The 23,684-nt window shown below is 40.9% G+C and overlaps 2 protein-coding genes across 3 annotated transcripts; one reads left to right on the top strand and one right to left on the bottom strand.

The window, feature by feature from the left end:
- Window positions 1–1,527: 1,527 nt before the first annotated feature.
- SDHA (succinate dehydrogenase complex flavoprotein subunit A) lies at window positions 1,528–18,516 on the bottom strand. Its single transcript, XM_029958898.1, has 16 exons — window positions 18,312–18,516; window positions 17,422–17,558; window positions 13,782–13,868; window positions 13,317–13,478; window positions 12,430–12,573; window positions 12,133–12,297; window positions 10,776–10,924; window positions 9,395–9,519; window positions 8,170–8,338; window positions 7,407–7,602; window positions 6,436–6,607; window positions 4,990–5,108; window positions 4,530–4,641; window positions 3,327–3,457; window positions 2,646–2,759; window positions 1,528–1,878 (listed from the first exon to the last, which is right to left on the bottom strand). Exons 1-16 carry the CDS (start codon window positions 18,514–18,516, stop codon window positions 1,792–1,794), a joined length of 2,274 nt encoding a protein of 757 aa, XP_029814758.1. The 3' UTR covers window positions 1,528–1,791.
- On the top strand, window positions 18,154–22,861 carry CCDC127 (coiled-coil domain containing 127). 2 transcript variants are annotated; one of them, XM_018070136.2, is made up of 3 exons: window positions 18,154–18,196; window positions 18,507–18,635; window positions 19,279–22,861. In XM_018070136.2, exons 2-3 carry the CDS (start codon window positions 18,515–18,517, stop codon window positions 19,950–19,952), a joined length of 795 nt encoding a protein of 264 aa, XP_017925625.1. In that variant the 5' UTR covers window positions 18,154–18,196; window positions 18,507–18,514; the 3' UTR covers window positions 19,953–22,861. The 2 variants fall into 2 exon arrangements, with proteins under 2 accessions (XP_017925625.1, XP_017925626.1); XM_018070137.2 differs by lacking the exon at window positions 18,154–18,196 and adding an exon at window positions 18,212–18,235.
- The last annotated feature ends 823 nt before the right edge of the window (window positions 22,862–23,684 follow it).

Here is a 23,684-nt window from a genome sequence, read left to right as displayed (position 1 = left end):
GCCCGCGCCAAATCGCGGTCCCCAGGGCAACACTACTGGTATTTTTTTTTTTTTTTTTTTTTTTTTTTTTTTTTTTTTTTCTTTTTTTTTTTTTTTTTTTTTTTTTTTTTTTTTTTTTTTCTTTTCTTTTTTTTTTTTTTGGTTTTTTTTTTTTTTTTTTTTTTTTTTTGTTATTTTTTTTTTTTTGTGGAGTTTTGTTTTCGTGTTTTCAGCGCTGCAAGGTCATACGGCGGCCGGCCGCGGGGAACGGGGCCGGGAACGGGACACGGGATGCCCGAAGCGGGGGGCCGGGGCCTGGCGCGGCCCCGGCGAAGGGCAGCGGGGGAGGCGCCAAACAGCGATTTTTCCCAAGCTGGAAAAAAACTTATAAGCTTGTCCTGCCTTACTGTAACCTTGTCAAAGATGCATAGAGCGTTATTTCCTCTCCCCCGCGCCCCCCCCACCAGCGACAGCCAAGGCTCCTTCTATTAAAAAAAAAGGCTTCTCCCTTCCTGCCCATGCAAGGGTAGTTCTTCGACATGCTACGTCTCGCCCTGGTGCGAAGTACAGAAACACTACAAGAGTGAAATAAGGCGTATTGAACTTTTCTACCCAGCACCAGCAACATTTCAACACTTCAGGTTTTCCAAACTTCTTTTTTTTCCCAACAGCAGCCAACATTCAGCAGTAAACATTTTTTTTTTCGTCAAGCATCGCAAAATGCTTCATTCAATTGCAGTCTGCATAGTTACACTTCCGTCATCCAAGAACTGTAAGTTATTCACAGAAATGCTGCTAGAAACTGCTCTATTAATGCCTTACAAGTTACATCTTGGCACTAAATGCACATTAAATTGGAGTTTGGTAAGCTTTAACATCTAGGCAAGTCTTCTGCCCCTTGATTCCTCTGACAGTGAAGAGGAAATACACACACAGGGCATGCCACAAAAATGGCTTTAGAAGTTCCAGAGTCAGTAAAGATTACTATTACAGTCTACATTATATAGAATATCATATTATTCTATTACGGAGGAAGTAAGCAGAAACCTCTTGTTTTATTCAATAAAAAAAAGTATTACACTACAAAGTTATAATTACTAGTGCATCATTCTTCTTTTCTGCAATGTTACTTATAATCATAAATTATGATGTTTAAGTCCCCACATCCCAAAATTCAATATCTCCATTGTGTCTAAAACTAATGCGATGCGTTTCACAGAAAGATTGGAAGGGCCCTCTGCAGGCCATCCAGCCCAACCTCCCTGCTAAAGCAGGTTCACCTGAAGCATCGTATCCAGGCAGGCTTTTAACTTTAGAAGGAGACTCAACAACCTGTCTGAGCAGCCTGCTCCAGTGCTCTGCCACCCACCATGTAAAGAAGTTTGTCTTCATATTCAGATGGAACTTCCTGTGCTTCCGTTTGTGCCCATTGCCCCTCGTCCTGTCACCAGGCATCACCTTTCTTGTTCTTAAAGCATGGAAATTAACTATACATTCACGATAAAAGCACTGTAATTATATATATATATATCAGCATATTCAAACAAATACGAATACAAGACTTGTAATGACTTTATTTAGACACATTTTGTGTTGTCCTTGTCAGTTTTGACAGATTGGTGAAAGAACATAAGCTTTCCTGCATTCTATTTTTAATAATTGTACAATAAGCCACAGCAGAATACAAGCTGGAGAAATGTTTAGTCAGCATTTTCCATTCATTGCTAGTGATAACATTGTTTTGTTTTGCTTGTGCTATGCTTATGTACACTGGCCCCGTCTGGGAGAGGGCTTCAAGTGAAATGCAAGTTGCTAGTAGGAGCGGATTGCAGGCGGGACGGTCTGGCAGTCTTCCTCGTTCAAAGTTCTGTCGATCACAGGTCTGTATTTCAAGGTAACCTGAAGCAAAAGGGAAGAAAAAACAACTTTAGGACAAACAAACATCCTGCATCTAAACAAGACAGTCTAGCTAATAGGAATGGCCAAATAACACAGATAACAGAACAACTTCATGGATGTTAAGCTAATTTCTCCATTAATTTCCTTCCACAGAAAATGAACAGTTTGTAACCTACAAGGAATGTTAAAAGTTCCATCACATTACCACTGACTAAATTCCTTAAAAGCAAAGCCTGACCAGAAATGGTATCAGAAGACTGACTTTAAAAAGGCCTTTGAACAAAAGTAAACTTTTGGCTAAGACTGCTAGCTCCTAATTCTTTCATCTAGGAAAGCCCTGCAGATGAGAACCCAATGGGATCAGTTAGGAGACAAAACTGTGTTTCTTTCCATTCTCAGCAGCTATTCAGGAAGTGAAGTGTTCTCACTTGTCCCCAAACTAGTTTCAAGGAAGTTAAAACTGGCTGGAGAGGAAATTAAGAGGATTCAAAACCCCCCAAAGGTCAAGACTTCTATAGGGTCACAATTCAGTTCTATCTTTGAAATACCATAAAGCCACTGTGTTAAACACCACCAACAGGTTTTGTCACCATTAGAAAAGAAAAGCTTTTGAACTAGCCTACACAAGGGGAAACACAATTCCAGTTCAAAGAGCAAAGTCACTCAGCAACAAAATAAGTTTTGTGACAGTATTATCATGATTACAAAAGCTGTCTATGCAAGCAGCTGTCTGTTGACAGCAAAAAAGACCCTCAAGCATCATGTACCTTCCCAGATGGGATATCCACGAATGAAAGGGTGTGCTTTCTCCAGTGCTCTTCAAATGGCTTTCGCTGTTGGCCTTCGAGTGGCTTAGAATAGTCAAACTCATCTACCCGTAACTAAGAAGAAAATTAGGTTAGTTTTGGCCAGAAGTTATATCTGCAGATCACTTTAAAACCACACAAGTAGTTGCACTTCAATTACAACTGTAACACAGCGTGTCTCCAAACAGACAGCAAGCTTTATCTTAACACTGCTCGTGTCCAATTTTAAATCCTCAGGCTTAACAAGGGCTTTAAGGTAACTTCCCTTGCACAGGACAATTATTCTGTGTGTGCAAGCTTATGTCCTGTTTATGCATTCATAATGTTATTACTACAGTCCTACTGTATTACTAGAAAGTCCTCTGTATTACTGTAGAGAGCTATAGAGGTCTCTAATCATTCAGATGCACACACTGAACAACTCTTCTCAAGACTGTTGCCCAGTGTTGCATATATTGGTCATTTTATATATAACAGATAAGAATAGATAAAGCAGAACAGATGGGACCCCAAACAAATACTACACTAATCATAACACTGAAGACAGTACTTAGAAAAAAATTACTAATTTAAAATAATCCATCTGAGGACACATAACAAAGAAATTCAATCCTACATGCAGGTCACAGAAAATATTTATACCTTATAATCCTCTCTGGCATGGGCACCCCGGGACTCTTTGCGAGCCTCAGCACCATAAATGGTTTGTAGAGCACAAAGCATCAGGTTTTGCAGTTCGAGGGTCTCCACCAAGTCAGTGTTCCACACAATACCTAGTAAAATATTAAAATACTATGGAAAATGGTCTACAAACAATCATTCCTCAATTTACTTCTGTCCTATTGTTGATACTTAGAACTGAGCTACCCAAAGCTCTACATACTGCAGTCACAGTACTCCACAACACTGAATTATTCACATTGCTTGCAAAGCTCAGGAATGACTCCAACACCCTAACAATCATCATGAATCTTAGAAAAATTAGAGTTCTACCAGTCCCTGTTGCATGTGTACTATTGAGACAAAATTACACCATAGATTCTTGCCTGAAACTCAGTCCCCATACCTCATTTCAGACCCTAAGATCTGACTACATGATAGCTCTTTAAGTATATCCCTAGTAGATCCACACAACAGGGTTTTCCCTTCCTTCCTACCTATAAATCCTGCTAGTCATACAAGGTTCTTCAAGATGGACTCAAGTTCACTTACACAAATGTATCTCCATTCTAAGCTATTTTAACTTTTCTTGATGCTTAGCAAGAGCTGTCCAAGAAACCCAGTTCTATTTTTAGTGTTAGAAAACATGCCCAATAGCAGTAGTTGAAGAGAAATACATGTGAGTGAACAAAAGGTACATCATCAGTTGTACTTAAATAACCAAGTTCTCTTAAGATACATTGCCAGACATGGCAGTATCTGCATGCACTTTGATCTGCTCAGATGAAGAATGAAAACTGAGTGTTAAGTCTATGAATAGTCTTGCAACTCCCTGGCCTTTTCAGAAGATACTAATGAAGTTCATCATTCATCTTAATATCAGAACAACTTCACCTCATGTTCTGAGAGAAGAGCAGTTTGTACCTCACACAGTTAAATCCAATTTCAGTCTCTGTTTCTTTGAAAGATAATGCAACCAGAAAATGACCAATAAGATCAAGTATTTTACTGATTACCACGTTTAGTAAGTAGGGCTCTACAAAATATTTTGAAAGATTCAAAATGGTCAAAGTCTTCAGCCAAAGTTTCAAGAAATACATAAAGTTTATGGGACAAAAACCCCAAACACCAACACTCTTCCCAGAGAGTACTCTGACCAAGGTGTATTGTTTGCTATCAAATTACCTCTGTCAAAAGTCTTTAGATGAGCCAGATCACTGTAAATTTGGCTAAGTTTTTCACAGCCTTCTTGGAGTACAGAACCAGTACGAAATACAGCAGCATGGTTTTGCATTGCCTGCAACACAGTAAAACAAAATCAGTTTGATATGCTGCATGTAACGAACCCATGTAACCTCCTTAGCTCCAACAGAGTTTGCTACAGAGGGATTTGACTCCATTCTTCTATTCACCCCAAACAAATGAAACCCCACTCGATTATACAGCAAGTAAACCACACAAGAGGAATGACCATGAAGGGAAGAAGAAATTAACAGAAGACATACAACCTTTGCTGCACACAATCTTATCACACACTTTTTTACTTCTGCAAAGCAAATCCTGAAGTGCACTTTGCAAGGTGATCGAACCCCACTGCTGCTTGCAGCTTCTCCCACCCTGTACTTGAGAGCTCCACCAGGCTTACCTTCTGCATGTTAAGTCGCACTTCTGAAGTTCTTATGCTCCCGTTAGCGAACCTTAATTTGTCAAGATTAGCAACTGACTCTTCGCCAGCATTTGGTTTAATGGGGGGAACTGGCTCTCCTAATAAGAAAGTGGCAGTAAGTTTAGTAGTTTGGCTTGGCTTTGGTTACTGGCAGTTTCACAGACTAACGACTACTGAAAGATTTGACTAAAACACCGTATGTTTGTTTCCTCTGAGGTACACATTAACTGTAACTTTCCTGAACTCCCACCAACAGTATCCATACAAAAATAAAGTTCACAGAGGAACATATGAATCCCATTCTTTACTATGACAATTCATAGAGGTTTTACAGGTTTGCCTGAATTCTGCTGTTCATTCCTTAGAAGCAGCACTTGATCAAAATTCTTCTAAAATATGGAATAAGCTTGTGGTCCTTAACACCTTTTCCTATACTTTCCTTGTCTCCTCATTCCCAAACCTCCCACCTTCCCTTGGATCTGTTAAGGCACCAGTACAGGTCCATAAGCTTGGCAGTTACATGAGCTCTGCTTCTTAGCTCTAATACTGGAACCCACGTGTTACCAGGTAACAAACCAAACACAGGATCTGACCAGCACAGTTCACTTCACCTGTAGCTTTGCGTTCAGACTAATAAAACCCTTTCTACAATTTCAAACTCTAAGGAGCCACAGAGAGATTCAAATAAATGTTGGCACAAAGCCAAACAAGAAATACCACATGATCTAAGCCAATACCAACAGGAACCATCACTCTGCACCTCGTGCAGTCAGACTGAAAAAATAATCTGTCTTATTATTTTGGACATTAAGCAATGAGAAAATAGATGATGACTGCTGGAATTCAGCTGCTCTGGCAATATAACTGCCACTAACAGTATTTTATTGGGGGAGTTGTTTGTTTTTTCAGCTCAGTAACTGTTGCTGAACCAGAGTATTTTAAAATATTTAATATTCAGCAGTGAGTATTAAATCTCATCAGGGAATGAGATGTTTAGTATCTATCTGTTATCACTTGCATGTAAGTTCTTCTTATAAATCAGCAAAGTGGCAGCAAATTGCACTACACAAAAGTGCCAAGTGTAAGACAGACTACATTTTGACATAGAAGATAGTGCAGGATGTAGAGAAGTCAGTCTTCACATTCAGTATTCTGTTTTAATTTGTGAAAAAAAACAAACTGTTTTTGCCAATAGCACTGACCCAATTCTAGTTTTAAAAGTATCAACTTACAAAGCAAATGTTAATGTCAAAATATTTTCACAGCAAAGAACACGCCTATAAAAAGCATCAACACTGATTTCTTTCTTTTGTAACAAATAAGAGCCTATGTCTATCATTCTAAATTTGATTCAGGCAGCAACAACTCTGTGTTGGGCAGAAATAAAATCATAAAGGTGAACGTCTCTAAAAAAGTGAGACTTACCAGGCTTGCATGTATTTGCAATAGTAAGGGCACAGGCACGACCAAACACCACCAAATCCAGAAGTGAGTTTGCTCCAAGTCTATTTGCACCATGGACAGATGCAGAGGCTGCTTCCCCACAAGCATATAAACCAGGTACCACTTTATCCTGACCATTCACATGTGTAATCACCTGTCATTTCAGACACACAATTAATACTCATTTTTCAAAGAATTTATAACATTGCAAACCTCCTTATTGGCAGAGGTCATGTGCATGTAAGGATGAAACACAGCAACTGTAAGTTTTCTCCAACTCTAAACCCATAATTACCTTACTTCTAAAGGGTAAGTAGTAATACTATACGCAGATGGAACTAAACCCAAATACTTCTTTATGCATGCTTATGAAGAGTACATGGCCCTGTTTCCCGACAATTTTGCAGTGAGTTGGAAATGCACAGGAATAGTCTGATCTGCACACATTTCTAAGGTTAAATTTTACAATAAAATTTTACAAGTACAATACACGAACAGAGGAATTTAGCTGACATGATCACATTGACTTCTAACTCGTGTCAGTTGGAGGAATCTACTTTAGTGTTCAGATCACATGAACTGCAGAGAATTAATATATATTAACTCAAGTTACAGATTGCAACAGAGCTCTAGTTTGATCAGTGTTCAACTATACTATCTTCAACTTGATAAACAGAGAATTTTTGTCAGATGTGACAGTAACTTCATTTTAGATGTTTCTGGGAACTCCCACCTCTCCAGATGGACTGGAATATGGTTTTCAGGTTATTTTTAAAAACAAACCAAATTGTGTGTTTGAAGTATTCTGACATCATCATTATATTACTATTAATAATGGTATTAATCATCCTTACATTTATGAAAAACATTCTTAATGCTTTTATATTTGGGAAATAATTTCCTATTACAATGATGATGAAAAAAAAAAACCAAAAGTGATGTATATTACTTACCTGTCCTTTGTAGTTAGTAGGAATACCTCCCATGTTATAATGCACAGTAGGCAGAACAGGGATAGGCTCTTTAGTGACATCAACTCCAGCGAATATCATAGCTGTTTCTGAAATCCCTGGGAGACGGGTTGCTAGCTGCTGTGGTGGCAAGTGGTGCAACTGCAAGTATACATGGTCTTTTTCAGGACCACAACCCCTACCGAAAAAAGGGCAACACTGGAATACATAACAGGAATTTACAAACACTAGTAACATTTCTAATCCAGTTTGTTTTGCTTGTGAAAATAAATAACTTTTTTTTTCAAATGTTATCTGACAAAAATTAATATCTAGGACATTAATAAGACTCTTGCACTTGGCAGAATTAAGACCATTTTCCAACTCCCAGCTTTCTTTTCATAATAATTCACACTGTTTAAGACTTTAAACCAGTATATCTCTGCAGAAATATGTACAAATAATTAGTCAAGAGAAGAGAGCACCAAATTATGTTCATTGTTTACAGTAAGAGCAAATATATTAAGAGCAATTGTCTCTAGACACATCAAATTCAAACAGGAGACTCCTAACATCTTCTGTTCTCTTTCAGTATCATTAGGAATTAACAAGAAAAATTTCAGCCTTACACGAGGAGATCAGCTAACACTTATTAAAGCTCACTCTCACAAATTATCATGTGCTTATCAAATGAACTACTGCACCACATAAAGTCTAGCATGATTGAGTATTTATTCTGCAGCTTCGTTAAGAGTATGTAACTAACCTTCCTTCACGGATTTCTATGGTCATAGAACGAGACACTACATCCCTGGAAGCCAGATCCTTAGCAACAGGTGCATATCTCTCCATGAATCTTTCACCTTGACTGTTAATTAGGATACCTCCCTCTCCACGACACCCTTCCGTTATAAGGCAGCCAGCCCCATAGATACCTGTTCAACAAAGAAAATACCATCAAATGAGATATTTTCTACACAGCTTCACAATCAGGATGACAAACACGGAATAAACAAGATCTTCCTAATAATAATGCAAGTAAGTCAGATGGGCAGACTTCATTCCACCCTAAATATACCACTAGGAGTTGTCCCCCAGGACTACATAGAAAAAAGTGTTGTTATTCCTTTCAAACACTCTTCCTGAAAGGTAAGTAAGTTGATTTGGAACACCCACAGTATTTAAAATATTAAAACTGGAAGCAATCTGCACCCATCAATGTGCAAGGAGAATTTTACAATTATTTGCTTATTTTTGTTTCCTCTTCTCCTGGGCTAAAGCAGTACAGACTGACTTCAAATTGTGTGGAATATTCAGTTTTCTTTTCCTTTAGAGAAGGAAGACCCATCTGTTAGCCTTCAGCATTAGTCACCACAGAAAACAAAACCACAAACCAACTCATGCACTTGATAATTATCTTAAAAGCTACAGAATTATCACACAACCAATGAAGCTTCTTTAACTGGAAAAACTTTAAGTCAGTCAAATAAACATTGGATGTCTATGATTGTAAAATTAAGCAAACAGTTAAAAAAAACCCTGCAAATTAAAATGAAGCATTTAATCAGCTACAAAAGAAATCTAGTTTGCAATCATTGTTCACAGTTTAGATACTGATTCATGCTATAAAACTACAGTCCTAAATATGTACCTTAACCGTTAAAATATTAAAGACAAAGGAGATATAAGTTTAAGAGGTGAAGCAGTTTCAGCTTTGAATTCATAAAACCTGTTAGTAAAGACAGTACCTCAAGATATTTAACACTGGTCTTTAAATTGGAACAGCTGAGACCTTTCCCACACTGTAAGTCTGACTCTCAGATTTATATTCAACAGGAGTTGCAGACAAATCTAAACACATCTCAAGCAACTAATGAAGTGCTGCAGAAGAGTGCAAACTGACTTGAGCACATTTTAAAGCAAAGCAAAGCCTGTTGCTTTCTTCAACTCGTTAAAAATAGTGTTTGTGAGTATTATTTCATATTCTGTACCTGTAGGGTGAAACTGAACGAATTCTAAGTCCTGGCAAGGAAGCCCAGCTCGTGTGACCATTGCAGTGCCATCACCCGTACTAGTATGAGCAGAGGTACAACTGAAGTAAGTGCGGCCGTACCCACTGCGGAACACAAAAGGTAACAGAATCAGCAGGAAGAAAAATTAAAACATCACCAGAACATGTCACTCAATTATGGTGTTTGTATAACAGTGGAAATAGAGCAAAGGGTCAATAAGAAAAATGCATAAGGTTTGCCCTCTCCTGCACTAAGTTCAACCAAAAGAAAACAAAACTGGTATTGCCCTGTTACGCTCAACCATATTTGAAAATGGCTGGTGACGGAAGGTCAAAAAAAAAAGAATACCAACTCCAAAGCAGGCTAGTTAGGGTAATATCAGAAGCCTTTCTGCCAGCAAAAAAAACCAAGTTATTTCAGGAAATTCTATCAATCCAATACCATTCAACTTAATTCAAACTATTACTAGCAGTTTTATAAAAAATTGCATATAACAATGATTTATATCCTCAATATGGCTCCTAACTTTATATTCTTATATTTAAAAACTTAGTTTTCTAGGTATTAAACATGAATTCTTACTTTGAAAACTAGGTTAGCCTCCCATGTTATTGAGAACTGCCAATAAGCCAAAGTTCAGGACAAACTCTCAAAAGAAATATCAATGTACATATTGTATGTACCTAAAAGTACACAAGTATGAAAATTGCCTTGGCTTTAAGAAAGCAATATCACATAGGCAACCAAGCTAAATAGTTTTCTTTGACATATATGTTTATAAATGTTTTATATACTGAAATAGATAGGAGACAGCCATAAGCAGCAAAAGACTAATGCATATAGCACTATAATAAACATATACAAACTTTGCAACCAAGTAATGTTAGGTTACACTCATATTCTGCTAATTTCATCCTAGAACAGTTAGAATTACAATGGTAACATCTTAATGTCATAGATTCTTCAGAATTTTGACAATAGCTGTTTTCTAAAGGAAATTTGAGACTCTACAGATATACATACACATTTGTAGCATTGCAACAGTATCTGCTTTAAACAGCAAGTTTTAAAAACCAAAGACCAGTTTAATCACACATACCATTCTTATACATTCCTAGTTTATGTCAGTGTTCTAGAACTCAAAGTCAGATCTCAAACCAAATTTATACTTGGTCACAAAATTAGTATGTGCCTTCTTTCAGAGGGAATGACTGAATTCAGTTATATCGCTTTCGGGGTAGAGGGAACTAACCTATAACGTATCCCCTCCACACTGTGGATTCAAACACATGCACAAACACACAGACTGCCAACAGTAACACTCCCAAATTTCTGTCCCTCACCACAAACATTACATTACCCAGTGGCAATGACCGTGTTCTTTGCCCTAAAACGATGTATGGTGCCATCTTCTATGCACAAGGCAATAACACCACGGCATTCTCCATTCTCCATAAGTAGGTCCAAGGCAAAATATTCAACAAAGTAGCTTGTATCATATCGTAGGGACTGGGGGAAAATTAAAAAGGGAACTTTAAGAAAAATTGAGACAATTAAGTAACCTCTCTTCAAAACTGTCAATGTGTGTGGGCTGTACCAGTATAGCAAACACCACCCACCAACTCTCAGGGAAGACTGTTTGCACTCAAATATTTATAAAAAATTGCTAATTAATCTATTCTAGCTTAGAAAGACACAGGTAACTACCAAATCACTTAATTCTGAGAAGCCATAGCTAGCCAGCAGACTTGTTATTTCACCTCTACATTTGGCAACAGGCTACCCCAGCTGCAGTGCTGGATACACGTACAAGCACGTTGTACTTAAGCTCTCCAGGAGGAATGGAATATATCTCTGGGAGCCTATTATACCAGCAGGAGCAGCGGGCACCAAGTCAAACATTTTTTCATGCCCTCAAGGATCAGAGCAATGTTTGGCAGCACTGAGCATTTGAATTGCAGCCGCACACACAGTGCAAACCTGAAGGAGTGCAATTAGCTGCCAAGTAAATAAAAGACAGTAGGTATTAGGTACTTAATTTCAGGTTTCAAGCAGCTCGCTATGATTTTCAAACAACCAGAACTTTCTTCAGTTATGATCTGTAGAATTAATAGGCAGAAATGCTGGAACACCAGTCACTTACTTGCCACAGAGCAAGCTCAGAAATGCACAGTGGGCCTTAATCCAGCTACACCTCAACTTCCCCTGGTCCTCGTTTGAATAACAGTGAAAGACAATGCTGTCTTGTACTTCTTTTCAGAGCTCCCCAATGCTGCTGTCTCAAATGTTTTGAAAAAGAAGTTTTTTTTGGGGAAAATTTACATAAATTCTTTCTGGGTCTATCAACAGACACGAAAGCACTAAGAGTGCAGAATTACTCCAGACCATGAAGCTAACAGTGTACACTAATTAACATCCATTGTCTTCATGAAAGCCATTATATTTACAATCTTTCTATTTATTCTGTTTCTGCTTACTCCTGACAAAAAACAAGTATCACCTAGGCTATATCCTTCCACATTGCCCCACAAAGGAAGGAAACCCAGAACTGTTATAAGCCATTCCCCTGGATTCCTCATTCATATGTGAACAGCTACAGGTTTTGTTTGGTTTTGGGTTTGATTTTTTTTTCAAACTCTAGGAGAAAAAAGGAAAAAAAAAATATCTTTAACTGTAAATGCAAAAACCCAACCCAAATTTACTTTACCACTGCTTACCCTGCCATATAGAGTATGTAAGAGTGAGTGTCCTGTCCTGTCTGCAACACAACAGCATCTGTGAGCCTGTCCTCCTTTTCCAAACTGAAGACTCTGTCCACCAAATGCACGCTGATAGATTTTTCCTTCTTCAGTTCTGCTGAACGGCATGCCATAATTTTCCAGCTGTTGAACCCAAAAAGAAGCATCAGAAGCTCTTGTGCATAACAATCCAACCAGTTATTTTAAGGAGATCTCCTTGGGAGCTAGCCTATGTAATAAATAACTACAGCTGACATCAGTTCCAGTGGGTCTCACCTCTATCACCGCAGCTGGGGCTTGCTCAGTCATGTAGTGTATGGCATCCTGGTCCCCCAGCCAATCGGACCCTTTCACTGTGTCATAGAAATGCCACCTCCAGTTGTCATCCTCCATGTTTCCCAGAGCAGCATTGATCCCTCCCTGAAAGTGAAAATCCATTTGCCTAGAATTACATTACTAAAATACAGTTTTAGTAGGTTTATCTCATTTCTATTAAAAAAAAAAACAAACACACACCACTTATGCATCTGTGTACATGAAATACAGTAAAGTCAGATTTCATGTGGCTCTGAAAAACTTGAAATTTCTCAGTTTCACAGTGACTCATCTTGCAGTTTTGTGAAACACAGTGAATCACAAACTTACACAGAAGCAGCACTGCATTTTGAAAATCTTTAGAAAAGGGAAGAAAAAAGAGGCAGTATGGTGAAATGAATACATAAGTGAGGAAATAAAAATTATAAGAACAACTGAAAGGGAGATTAAAAAAATGTGTCTTGCAATGTCATTAGGTTGGAAAGACACTGAAAAGTACCTGTTACTTAATATAAAGTTTGGCAGTGTTTGGCTAATGGTTGGGCTGTATGATCTCAGAGGTCTTTTCCAACCTTAATGATTCTGTGATTCTACGATATACTGCCCTCCATGAAAGTTTCAATTAAATATGTAATATTTATAAATGAAAGTGTGGCCTTGAAACATGATGTTTGGGTGGGGCTCTGAGCAACATCATCTAGTGGGCGGCACTGTTGCCCATGGCACAGATGTCGGAACTGGATAATCTTTAAGGTCCCTTCCTACCCAAACCATTCTATGATTCTATATCCAAATCAGCTTTCTGACAGCAAGCATTTTTTAAACATTTGTTCTACCTCATTTCTCACCTGTGCAGCAACTGTATGAGATCGGGTGGGAAACAGCTTGGTAACACAGGCTGTATTAAATCCAGCTTCTGACAAACCAAATGCAGCCCGCAGACCTGCTCCTCCCGCACCCACAACAACTGCATCGAATTCATGGTCCACTACTGGGTATTGTGTAGAAATCTGGAAAAATAAATCAGTTTGTTATGATCACAAATAGTTCAAGATACATCAAACAAGTTTCATAGAAACACAAGCAGTATAAGTTCAGTGTTCTTCACAGACTCTTGCAGCAATTGCTACATCTGTTATACGCTCTTGGGTGAAAACTATCATTAAAAAAAGGCAGGTATTTCAGCAAATCAGTCTCACTAGGTACTTGAACACAACACTCCACTAGAAGCCAAGTACCTGGCTGTTACACACTCTCAAGCATTAGGTGTATTACTTAATCTGTTACTCATGATACAAAACCCACAAACCTACCGAATCAGAAACCTTCGTAGAAGCGTTTTTCTTTCCATAGACGGTGAAGTGTAAGTTGCGTGCAGGAATCTGGCATGCCGCTGGCCACTGCGGAAAGAAGCCGAGACAACTGTTTTAGAACAAAGGTTTCCACAAGGAAGACTCTGGGCATTCTCAGCTACCCTACGTTCATAACAAATTTTCACTTACCACTGACACCATGCACACAAGACTATTGTATGAATACATTTTAGAGCTACATGCAATGAAGTTCTATCTTTCTATGATCACACTGAGAATAAAAAGCAGGAAAGTATCAAGTTTTGACCGGATGAGAGAACACCCTGTAATTAACAGGATGTCACAGACTATCCCTTATGTACTTCACGAACAGTGACCAGTCTCTCAGACCTCTCTGAGGCAGCACCAACAGAAGAATATGTTTGTAAATAATGCTGTAGATTTCTTCCATCTTTTTTTCATAATTAAGCAAAGATGAAGACAGCATAATAAGAACCACAGGAAGTAATGGCAAATACCTCTCATATTGAGCAATCATCATAATTTGAATTATTTCAGGTAGTCAGAATAATGAAGACTGAAAAAATAGGTTGAAGGGAATGCTGTTCCAGTTAAGCATTTCTTCAAAAGTCAGAGACATTTCTTTTTTCTCATGCTCTTATTAAATTAGTGACACACTTAAAAACATTTATTAATACTTAAATGAAGCACAGGGGCACGAGTTTTACCCTTCTGCAATGTCATTCCCTCTCCCCTGACATATTCAAAAGCAAATCAAACCAAAAGCACCCACACCTACTCAGTACTGAGCCTTTGCTTCAGTAGATTAAAACAACTAGAATTTTAGTCTCCCCCTCTCCAACACATTGGAACTTCTTTACGAAGCCCAAAAAACACACCTAAATCAGCATGTATGACTGCTGAGAAGAGCACCACAAAGCCATACTAGTCACCTGCCCAGTGACATCAGCACTTCCGTATTTGAAATATATCCTAAAATGCACTGGAGTGATATCTGTCTTTTCCAGCAACTGTTACATTCATAGTTCCATCGCCCTACACTACACTACCAAGCAGCTCTTCCATCCTCATCACTTCCAAATGTCCACCTCTTTGCTCATCTCTTACATGAACTACAGAACACTTCCCTCAACTTAGTTTTGTCATTTCTCATACCAGTTTCCTCAAATTATCTTCTTGAATAACAGCAAGTTACACAAGTCTGTGTACTCAGACTTGCTAACATATTTCTGGTTTTTACAGTTATCTTAGAATAAGATCAATCTTAACACTGCCCTGTTATCATGCCTTGGGGCAATTCCATGACCATCTTAACCTCTGTATCAATCTTCTTCATTAACATTCTTCATTCATATGCAAAAACAGATCAACTAGTCCACTGACAGCCAGATGAAACCTAAACATCAGACACAATTTAACTGAAAACCAGCTTTCCCAAGTCACAGCTCAAGTAGAAATGGGGTCGCCTCTTTGCAGCAAAACTACTTTCACAGGCCTGGAGGGAAACCCACAGAACTCTACGCCGCACACTTGAAATGCAGCAGCCACGTATTCTGTAGCAGACACTACCTGCTTGTTCCCAAAACGCTGTTCCATCAACAGTACAGCTCCTTTCACTGCAATAAATTACTTCTTACACATGTGCAACAACACATTCAGTTATTGGATTAAGTGATTCAAACAAAATCTTAACTGTATGTGAAGACAGCACACAAAGAGAGATCTGTACATACTTGGTATTGCTTAAAGAAAGTGCAAATGACTGAAGGGAGAAAACCATAACTGGTTATGCTCTAAAGCCTCAAAAGAAATTGAATCTTTTTTTTCTCCCCTCAGACTAAACAGCCTACTGCGATCTCCAGTCAGAATTCTGACACAATACCTTGCAACTGATTTACTTTCTAAAAACTTTTATTATTTTCTGAAGTCACTATCAACAGTTATCTAATACATTTTGCATCAGAGAACTCTGGAAGTATATTATTAAAAAAAGCCACAAAATATACAACTGTTTAGCAGATTGCTTTTCTTTTCACATCTAAGCTTCTGCAAAACAAGTCTTCAGAACTGCTATTCCCATTCACATACAATTGTTTTGTTAGAGCCATACATAAGAATTTCTCTTGCCACTGAATTTGGTTAGAATGAGTCTGAACAAAAGTCCGCAAAGCAGAAGAAGGTGTTGTAATAAATGTGAAGGAAACACTGATCACAGTAATCCTGAACTGTAATGCTACAGGGAAGATTGTGACTCTTATGAAATTAAAGGTCCCATCAGGGCCATCTAAAACAGACACACTCTTTAAACTTTTCCTCGTCTCAGTAGATTGTATTTTCTGCACTTGCTGTGTAAGACATGGACAAGTACAGTTGTATTTACAAGGTCCTTTTCCCACACGTTTATCTTTTGTAACCCCAAGCTTGTACGGACACACACAGGGTGAGAACAGGGGAAAGAAACTGCAAACTCCCACCTCACCACGGAGAAGAAAAAACCTTCCTTCGGGACCTGCAGCTTACAGCCCAGCTAACACAAACCTACCAGATGCCTCAGCAGCCCCTTCTGCCAGAATCACCAGCAGTTTCAAGCAACACAAAGATATACACTGGCTTCCTATGCAGGTCCAGAATCACAGAATCTGTTAGGTTGGAAAAGACTTCTAAGACCATCAAGTCCAACCGACGACCAAATACCATCACTGTGAACAAGACCATAAACACCAAGTGCCACATCCAGTCTTTTCTAAACACCTCCAGGGGCAGTGACTCCACCACCTCCCCGGGCAGCCCATTCCAACGTTTGACCACCTTTTCTGGGAAGAAATTCTTCCTAATGCCCAACCTAAACCTCCTCTGGTGCAGTATACTCTCTCATCCTATCGCTGGCTACCTGGGAGAAGAGGCCAAGCCCCACCTGGTCACAACCTCCTTTCAGGTGGTTGTACAGAGCAATAAGGCCACCCCTGAGTTTCCCCTTCTCCAGGCTGAACAATCCCAGCTCTCTCAGCCAATCCTCATCAGACTTGTGCTCCAGACCCTTCACCAGCTTCGCTGGCCTTCTCTGGACCTGCTCCAGCACCTCAATATCCTTCCTGAACTGAGGGGCCCAGAACCGGACACAGTATTCGAGAGGTGGTCTCACCAGCGCTAAGTAGACTTCTCTGGTCCTGCTAGCCACACTGTTCCTGATATATAGGGAGCCTGCGGCGACCTTTTCACCCCGATGCTGGAGCTGCACCTGCCAGGCCCCTCCAGGGCCTTTCCCCGGCACATCCCTTTCCCGCTGCCTCCCTCATTCCCTCAGGACTCCGCTCACGGCCTCAGGCTACGGCGCTCGGGAGGCGCGGCCCGGCCATGCCCACAGCCACCTACTCCCTGGTCTTCCCCTCAGGAGTAACTTGCCTCCAGGACACGAGCAGCAAGGTCGGCACGGCTCCAGAAACGACATCAGAAAGACCGAGCCTGCGAGGGGGGGGAGCCGAGGCACCAGCGGGTCAAGGTCACGGGGAGACAGCGGGGTCGGGCGCCGCCAGCGGCGGCAGAAGGGGCAGGGCCAGGGTCGGGCAGCGGGACGGGCAGGGGCACAAGCAGGGGGGCACAAACAAGGACAGGCACTCACCGCCCGCGAAGGCCGCCGCCGGGCGCAGCCACCGCCTCGCCAGCCCCCGCGCAGCCGCCGCCGCCATCTCGCACCGCGGGCACGGGGGGAGCGGGCGGGCAAGACGCAGGCGCGAGGCTCGGCGGAACAGACCAACCCTGCCGGGGGGGCGGGGAGACCAAGTCACGGGCTCGATGCCGCCTGAGGGATACGACCCGACAGCTGCGTGTTTGCTTTCAGAAAACCTGCTTGCGGGTGTGTCTTTTCCGTGAGGAAAGGCTCCTAAACAGCTTCTGTTTTCAGAGGAATTAAAAAAATAAAACAAACCAAAAAACCCCCACAGAAAACACGAACCTAGAATTCTGTTACTGCCATTATTTTTTTCTTGGTGAAATACTGAAAAATGTACTTCTCCGGCACTGTAGGATTCGGCCTCTCCTCTCTTTGACAGTGCTTGAAATATTGCCGCTTAACGAACAGGCCACAATTATTTTTTTTAAAGCTGTGGGAAAGATCGCTTTGTAAACATAAGGTTTGGGCAAAAGAGTGAGGAAAAGACTGTGAAGCATTTTCTTTATGAGACAAAAAACAAAACAAATCAAAAGGAGATTCAGCCAATTCGGAGGGTTTAGATGCCACTAATATTTGTGTTCCGCAGCCGATGTTTATGGAATAAAAAGGGCCCGTCTGGGGCGGGGAGGGACGCCCGGCAGCGTCCATTTATTGTCCCACCCCCTCGGCTCCCCCCGCTTTGTCTCGGCTGATGGGCCGGCCCGGGAGGGGGCGGGGCCGGCAGGTGAGTGGCAACGGCAGGGCCCCGCGCGCTTCCGGACTCGTGCGTGGGGGTCGCGCTGGAGGGGGATGGGGCCGGAGATGGGAATGGGGATAGGGGTGTGGGGACGGGGACGGGCCTGGGGTGCCGCCGCGGGGCGGTCCGGGTTGGCCGTTCGGAGCACGGCCACGCTCCCAAGTGTCGGGGCCGCCGTCCGAGGGGCTCGGACAGAATTCCCAGCCCCGCAGCGGGAGGAAAGGGTAGCAGAGGGAGCGGTCCCTGCCCCTCTGCGCGCTTCGCTGCTGAGGCCGTATCTCCCCTCTGTACGCCTCAGGTGCCTTCATGAATAACTTAAACAACCCTCCCCACTGGAACATCCAGCCCAATCGGCGCGATCCCGGTGATGACGGGAGCAGATGGAACTACGCTCTGCTGGTCCCCATGCTGGGCTTGGCCGCCTTCCGTAAGTAGCGCCGGAGCCGGGGCGCGGGGCTGTGCCCCGGCCTCGCCCCCAGTCCAGGGCGAGTCTCTGCTGCAGCCCAGGGATAAAGCCATGCCCTGTCTGGGGATTTCCTCAGGTCGTCTTGTTTGTAAACAACCAGTACTGCTCATAACGCTAAGGCAGTGGCCATTTTTCCTACATGGAACGGAATCTATGTTTAATAAGATCCAGTTTATAAAGTTCTCTCGGAGGAGTGGACCCAACACGTACTAGAGAGCCCCAAGGTAGCAACCCAAGAAGTTGCTGATGTATATTTATTTACTGGACCTCAGAGGTTCTCAGTGCAGTACCTGCGTTGGAAACCTCCAGTTTGTTTCTGCATGACTTTATTTTCTTTCTTTAATGCGAGTGTTGCAAGTATTGGCAATAAAGGAATAGGGAATATTTTACTTCGGGGAAAACATGATTATTTAAAGCGACTTACTGTGAAAGAGGGACCACAGAAATACATTTTGTGGGGACATGTAAATAGAAGTATCACTGGGGAGGGCAGGAGAGAGAGTTATTTACCACTTAATAGCTTCCTTTGAGGCATAGTTAATTAATCGCACCTGTCACTGTTTTATGCTATACTCGTGTCTGAAGTCTCATTTATATATGGTAGGTTGGATCTGGACCAGAGAATGTCAAAAAGAAATAGAAAGAGAAAAACAAGAGTACCATAAAAAGCAGTCATCTTTACAAAAAGACCTGGAAGGCAAATACCGGGATATAATCACGGAGAACCGTCGTGCTGTTGCTCACTTGGAGGTGGAGCTGGAAAAGGAACGCAACAGAACCCTGAGTTACCGCGAAGCCCTCGTGTCCCAGAGCCGCAAACTAGTAGAAGAAAGGAGGCTCCTAGAACAGGAACAGGAGAAGTTGGAGCGAGAAAAGCAAGTCCTCTTGCACTCAGGAGCAGAAGGTAGCTTGTACCAGAGTTGCCTGGCAAAGGAAGAAGAGTGGCAAAAGAGAGCCAATATTTTACTGAAAGAATTTGAAGAGGGACTTAAAGAAAGACAGGACATCTACTGCAGTCTCGTTGTACCCAGAAGTCAGAGACTAGAAATAGAGAAAAATCTGCTAGTTAAAGCAGCAACTGATCCTGTTGCTATGGCTTTACATGTGGAAAGTGGCTTAAAAGATATTTTCAAATATGATAACTACTGTGGTAATATGCTGAACAGAAACAAAAGTCAAAATGGAAAGCTTATGTGGCTGTATCTGAGAAACTGGGAACTAGCTGTTGAACTGCAGAAGTTCAAGAGGGTAGAAAAGGCCATGTTAGGAAAACACTAAGTAGGGAAAGTAATGGGATTCTGCGTGATCCACCGTGCATGGTAGGGACAATCACAGTTGTAGTCCGAAGCTGTTAAACTCTTCTACCGTGTTGCCATCTCCCCTCCTCACTGCACTTGTATTTGCATGGGACATGCGGTGCTGGTGCCTTTCCTTTCACTAACAGCGGACGCTCCGGCGAGCTGTGCATGCTCTTAAACTCTGTGAGTGTGTTTGTATTGCAGACTGCAGTGTAGTGTAGAGATAGGCCAGCTTCCACAGGTATCAGAAGCAGCAAAATAGAACTGGGTTTAGAGGGATTTACCTAGTTGGTGGTCACACTCCATCAACAGGGAAGTGTGGTTTGTCTCCCCCAAGTGCGGTAGCACACTGTGCTCCTTATCCCTGACTTTTTACATGGTATCATAAGACTATCTTTTTTTATTATTATTATCATTACTACCATTTTTCAAAGTTTGTTTAAGCAAGACTGATTTTGAGGCAGATATTCAGAAGGGACAATGTTTGGGCAAGCTGCTTGACACAAATCCTACATGTCTGTACATACATTCATACAAGTACGTGTATGCGTGAATGTGTGTGTGTATAAATGTATGTATTAGTATTCTGGGGGGGGAATAGCATGATCCTGTTTCAAATTCATCAGCCTTTCATTGTCTTCCAGCTTGATATACAAATAGTATTTTAAGAATGAAACATAGGGAAGATGCTAATTAAAATAACATGTAAAGAAACAGACTGATGTGAGTCTCATTGGGGCTCAGGATCCATTCTTGAGTACTAGAGTGTATAAACTTGAAGTTACATTCTTATCGTGTTGGAGATATGTTAGGAATACTTGTATTTTTTTCTCAGCTAGAGTTTTAGTTGTAACCCAGCAATGTGCCTCCATGAGGGATGATGTCACCATGCTGCTGCCTCTGCCTCCCAGGACACTGGCTGCTACCTGGTTAGCTTGTAGGAACCTCCTTGGGTTACAGCTGTTGCACCTGGCTTTGCTCCTTGGACAGGTCCTGTTTGTTATTTGCAGGTAGAAACTTAAAAGCAGCCTGCACTGGTAGCCACAGTCTCCCTCTCTGACTGTCTCCATTCTCCCAGAACTGAAGTACACTTCCCCACAGCTCTTAAATTTTGACCTTACGGTTCACCACTTCATGTACACCTGACCATGATAGCCTACAGATGTACAAGCTTTGCAAACTTTTAAGAGAGGGGACTTTTTAATTTAGTTAGTAAAAACAAAATAGATACGGTAAAAATAAAATTATAGATAGAGGAAAAGAAAATAATACAGGAAAATAAGCAGCTCTAGATTAAAAAATACCAACATCAACAAAAAAGCCATTGCCTGAAATCTCTTAAAACTTTGAGTATACTTTGACTCCTTTTAGCAATAGAAACCACGTTCTTTTTCAACAGTGCCATGTATTTTGGATAACTTTTTTCTTCCTCCTTTGTAATCCAGCCTTAGACCTCAAAGGGGCAATGTTTAACCTTCTGTTTATACTATCTGGTCTTCTCTGTTACTTGACTTTGATTAGTGTTGGTAGGTTGTCAGGTCTTTAATTAGCAGTTCATTATTTCCTGAGGGCTAGACTTGGTAAACAGGTTTGCTCTAGGCAATCATCTAGAATCATGTCTTGGAAGCAATCCAGCTTTGTGAATGCCCATCCAAGTTCAACAGAGAGCTCTTACAGATGTGGGGTTTTTTCTGTTACTGTTTTCTCTTGGTTTCATCTCAGTCTGGGCACAGAAGAAAGCAGATAAATCTTTTGAAATAGTGTGTGCAACCTAATCCAATTACTCAGCAAAAATACCTAACATGGAATGAGATTCCTAAACGAAATAGGTGCTTCCCAACTACTCAGTTTTGCAGTTGTGATTTTGCTCACCTTATTGGTACTAATTATACTGTTATGTTGATCTATTAGTATTTTATGTACTATTTTTTTTTAATAAAGTTGTAGTCGACAAACCTAGAGGAAAGAAAAGAGCTCATCACAAACACCAGAAGGGGCACAGTGTGTCTGGATGCGAAGCGTTATGTGGGTTGGGAGATGAGAATGCAATTGAGTTACTACTCACGTGTGACTGCCTGAGCCAAGCTGCTGCCCCTGGCCATATACACACACCCTAACTGCCGAGTAGAACAAATCAGTTTGAAAAACCTACCCCATGTGCAATTCCTTCTGAATGTGGAAAGTGACCATCCAGCTGTGGCGCCTTTCGCAAGTCGGTACAGGCAGTTCAGCCACTCAGCAGACAAACGTCAGATGAGAAATCAGTGCCAATGTATTTGAGATTCATGCCTTGAATTTGTACATCTCAGTATTAAAAGAGCAAAGATTTTACGCTTTTTCATTTTTTTGTAGTTTGTCACTGACATCACTCAAAATGTTTAAAGAAATTGTAATCAAGAGGGTAAAATATTTTTTCAGTATAAATATGTATGCTGAAGCATCATACGGTCAGTTGTACAGGGTTGGATGCAATAGAATAGATGCACTTCTTTTTTAGAAGTGTTGGTTATTTGTTCAACTAATCACTGAACTATTGTTCATGGACTTTGAAGATCACTGTATAAAGACTGAAGAGTTATGTCAGGAGGCTTTTTAAAAGTGTGTAACTGGTTTAGAAGCACTGGTCCTGTTAGTTTCTACCCAAACCCATGTTTGTATGTGTGTGATGTATTTTTGAAACATTCCCCCTTTGTAGGTTTTTATGTTGAAAATGCTAATTTAAGTTTTATCTTGCCCAGCACTGTTATTCTGGATTGGTTAATTGTTTGGAACTGCCCATATATATTTAGAATGCAAGAAAAAATTTAAAATATGTAATGAACTTTTTTTGTTATGAAAATTGTCACTCGTTAAACAATAACAATTAATAAAAACTTACGTATTTCTGCACTGTTTTGTAATTTGGACAAGGTGGGTGGGAGGAATGGAATTTGCTATTTTATTGCAACTTTCCAAGCTAATTGCACCATTTTAGGTTTAACAAATTGTACATTTTTTATATTGGCATGTAAAAAGTATTGATCTTAGGGCTAAGAGAATGTGATTCTTAGGAAAGAACAGCATCATCAAACAGATAAGTGCACCAGCATTAACTAAAGATATGGGATTAAAGATGACGATCCCTCTGAAAGACTGGGGTCATCCTTCAGTAGAATGTTGTGTAGGATATTCTGCCTTTGTGCAGAATCCCTCAGATGATCTCATTCTGCATGTCAGCTCTTTTCATTTCCCTCCTCTTCCTCCTCCCTGTGAAGTGCTACAACCCAGGTGCTCTAGGGTAGTGTTCAGGCACTCCGGAAATCCTTGTTCCCATTGTATAAGATCCTCAACCTATTTGTATTTGACACAATCCTTTGCCACCTCCTGGCTCTGTAGAGCATGCTTTTGAGCACTCATGTGTGGGGATGAGAAAATAGTGAGTGAGACAAGGCAGAAACTGGTCAGCGGTTCAGGTATTGTGGTAAAATCAAAGGAATTTGAGTTATTGCTGTGATGCAAGGATGAAAATCAAGTTTATATTTGCAGTTTTGGTGCAGCTGGATATGAAGGCTTTGCTGGTCTTCATGCCAAAGGCACTTGATCATTGACTGCCTCGTCCAGGAGCTTTCCAGCTAATCACTGCATAGCTGAGACAACAGATGGATCTGCTAAGAAGTAACTCATTGGAATTTAGTAGTTTGACATTGAGGAGATCAATGGCCACGTCACAACA

The sequence above is a fragment of the Manacus vitellinus genome, unplaced genomic scaffold, assembly GCF_001715985.3.
Source record: "Manacus vitellinus isolate BGI_N305 unplaced genomic scaffold, ASM171598v3 scaffold_17_pilon, whole genome shotgun sequence".
Taxonomy (NCBI): Eukaryota; Metazoa; Chordata; class Aves; order Passeriformes; family Pipridae; genus Manacus; species Manacus vitellinus.
This window is presented reverse-complemented; position numbering and strand designations above follow the sequence as displayed.